This window comes from Myotis davidii, unplaced genomic scaffold, assembly GCF_000327345.1.
Source record: "Myotis davidii unplaced genomic scaffold, ASM32734v1 scaffold825, whole genome shotgun sequence".
Taxonomy (NCBI): domain Eukaryota; kingdom Metazoa; phylum Chordata; class Mammalia; order Chiroptera; family Vespertilionidae; genus Myotis; species Myotis davidii.
Window position 1 is genome coordinate 158366 of NW_006296541.1, and position 1731 is coordinate 160096.

General features: G+C 59.4%; 1 protein-coding gene across 2 annotated transcripts in view; it reads left to right on the plus strand.

Annotated features, from left to right (window-relative positions):
• The first annotated feature begins 6 nt into the window (after window positions 1-6).
• PLEKHG2 (pleckstrin homology and RhoGEF domain containing G2) overlaps window positions 7-1731 on the plus strand; it is a 9107-nt gene continuing 7382 nt past the window's right edge. Inside the window, exons 1-3 of one of the 2 annotated variants that reach the window (XM_015569277.1) lie at window positions 7-508; window positions 1292-1563; window positions 1640-1731. In XM_015569277.1, coding sequence (XP_015424763.1) covers window positions 400-508; window positions 1292-1563; window positions 1640-1731 — 473 coding nt within the window. In that variant the 5' untranslated portion in view covers window positions 7-399. The remainder of the gene's footprint in view (window positions 509-1291; window positions 1564-1639) is intronic. The other variant, XM_006771953.2, reaches the window with a different exon arrangement.

Sequence of the window (1731 nt, forward strand, 5' to 3'; positions counted from 1 at the left end):
TCTCCGCCCTCCTGGGATCCCGCGGCCTCCCGCCCACGGCTTTTCCCAGCCCTGCCCCTCGCCCTCGGCTGCAGCCGGAGCCCAGCCGTTCCCAGGATCCCTGAGCCTCCGTCCCCAGACAGACCAGACTCCTAGCTCCAGCGACTCTTTTGCTCTCTTCACTCTTCTTTGTCTTTGCCTTCCCATCTTTTTCTCTATGTTCTCTCTCCTTGTCCCCCTCTTTCTATCATTTTGCGTCTGTCTGCCCCATGAGTTGCTACTCCCTGGGGCCCCTCCTTGGATTTAGACCACACTCCTGATTCTCAGCCCCCAAACTGTGAGTGTGGGCAATTGGAGGCCTATGACGTCTTGGTATCAAAGAAGGGGGTCTTTCTGCAGAAGCCGCTGAGCCACGCAGCCATGCCAGAGGGAGCCCGTGGACTGAGCCTGTCCAAACCCAGCCCTCGCCTTAGCCCCCGCCACAGAGGTGAAGTGTGTGACTGTGCAACAGTGTGTGAGACTCAGACAGGTGAGCATGCAAGGGAGGGGCAGAGCCTGCTGGGCATTCATTCCTTTATTCCAGACACGGTGCAGCCCTCTGGCTGGCCCAGTGTTGGGCAATGCTGGCAACACAGGGTGACCAAAATAGCCCCAGTCCTGCCCGCACAGAGCTCCAAGTCTGGTGGGGAAGATGGACCTATCCAGACAATGGCAGTCCGGAGTGGGTACCTCAGGACAGAGTGATCGCAGCCAGCATGGGGGCCCAAAGGGCTGTGGGAACCTAGTCTGGGAAGTCAGAGGAAGCAACATCTAAACTGAGAATAGGAAGATTGGGAGGAACCAGCTGGGAAAGCAAGGCAGAGTGTTTATTCCATGCAGAGGGAGCAGTTGTACAAAGGCCCAGAGGTAAGGGGAAGCTGCGTGCGGCGAATCGGGAGTGTGAGAAGTGGCATGGCTGTGGCGAGAGAGCAGACTGGAATGGTCTAATGGGCACCTTGCATAAGGCCCTGTGGACCCGAGGAGTTTGGACTTTATCCTGAGGGCAGGAAGGGGTTGTACTCAGGAGAGTGACTGGGTCAGACAGCAAATTGATAGACATCCCAGGCTGATACATGGAGGTGGATTAGAGAAGTGGAGGCCAGAAGCCCAGAGAGGACCCTGATGCGAGAGGACAGGAATGGATGAAGGCAGCACAGCAGAGAGAGGAGAAGGGAGCCTTGGGAAAGACACTGACTAAATGTGTGTGAGTATGAGGGCTGAGAGCACTCACTCAGCTGGGGAGACACCCTAACCTCCTGTTCCACACCCCCAGCAGCCTCCGCAACTCCCGCCATGGCCTCCCTTCGAGGTTCTGGGAGCTCCACATCCTTGAGCACAGTGGGCTCTGAGGGGGACCTGGCCCCAGGGCCCACCCCTGCCTGTTTAGCCTCCAGACCGGAGCCCCTTCCAGGGCCCCCCATCCGTCTGCATCTGTCGCCTGTGGGGATCCCTGGTTTGGTGAAACCCTCAAGGCTGGAGCGTGTGGCCCGTGAGATCGTGGAGACGGAGCGGGCCTATGTCCGGGACCTCCGCAGCATCGTGGAGGTGAGGCAGGAGGGCACCTGAGGCCAGTGGGTCCCAGCCCAGCCCTTTGCCCCAGTAACCCCAGTCCTCCCCACAGGACTACCTGGGCCCCCTGCTGGATGGCGGGGTCCTGGGGCTGAGCACGGAGCAGGTGGGCACGCTGTTTGCAAACATCGAGGACATCTACGA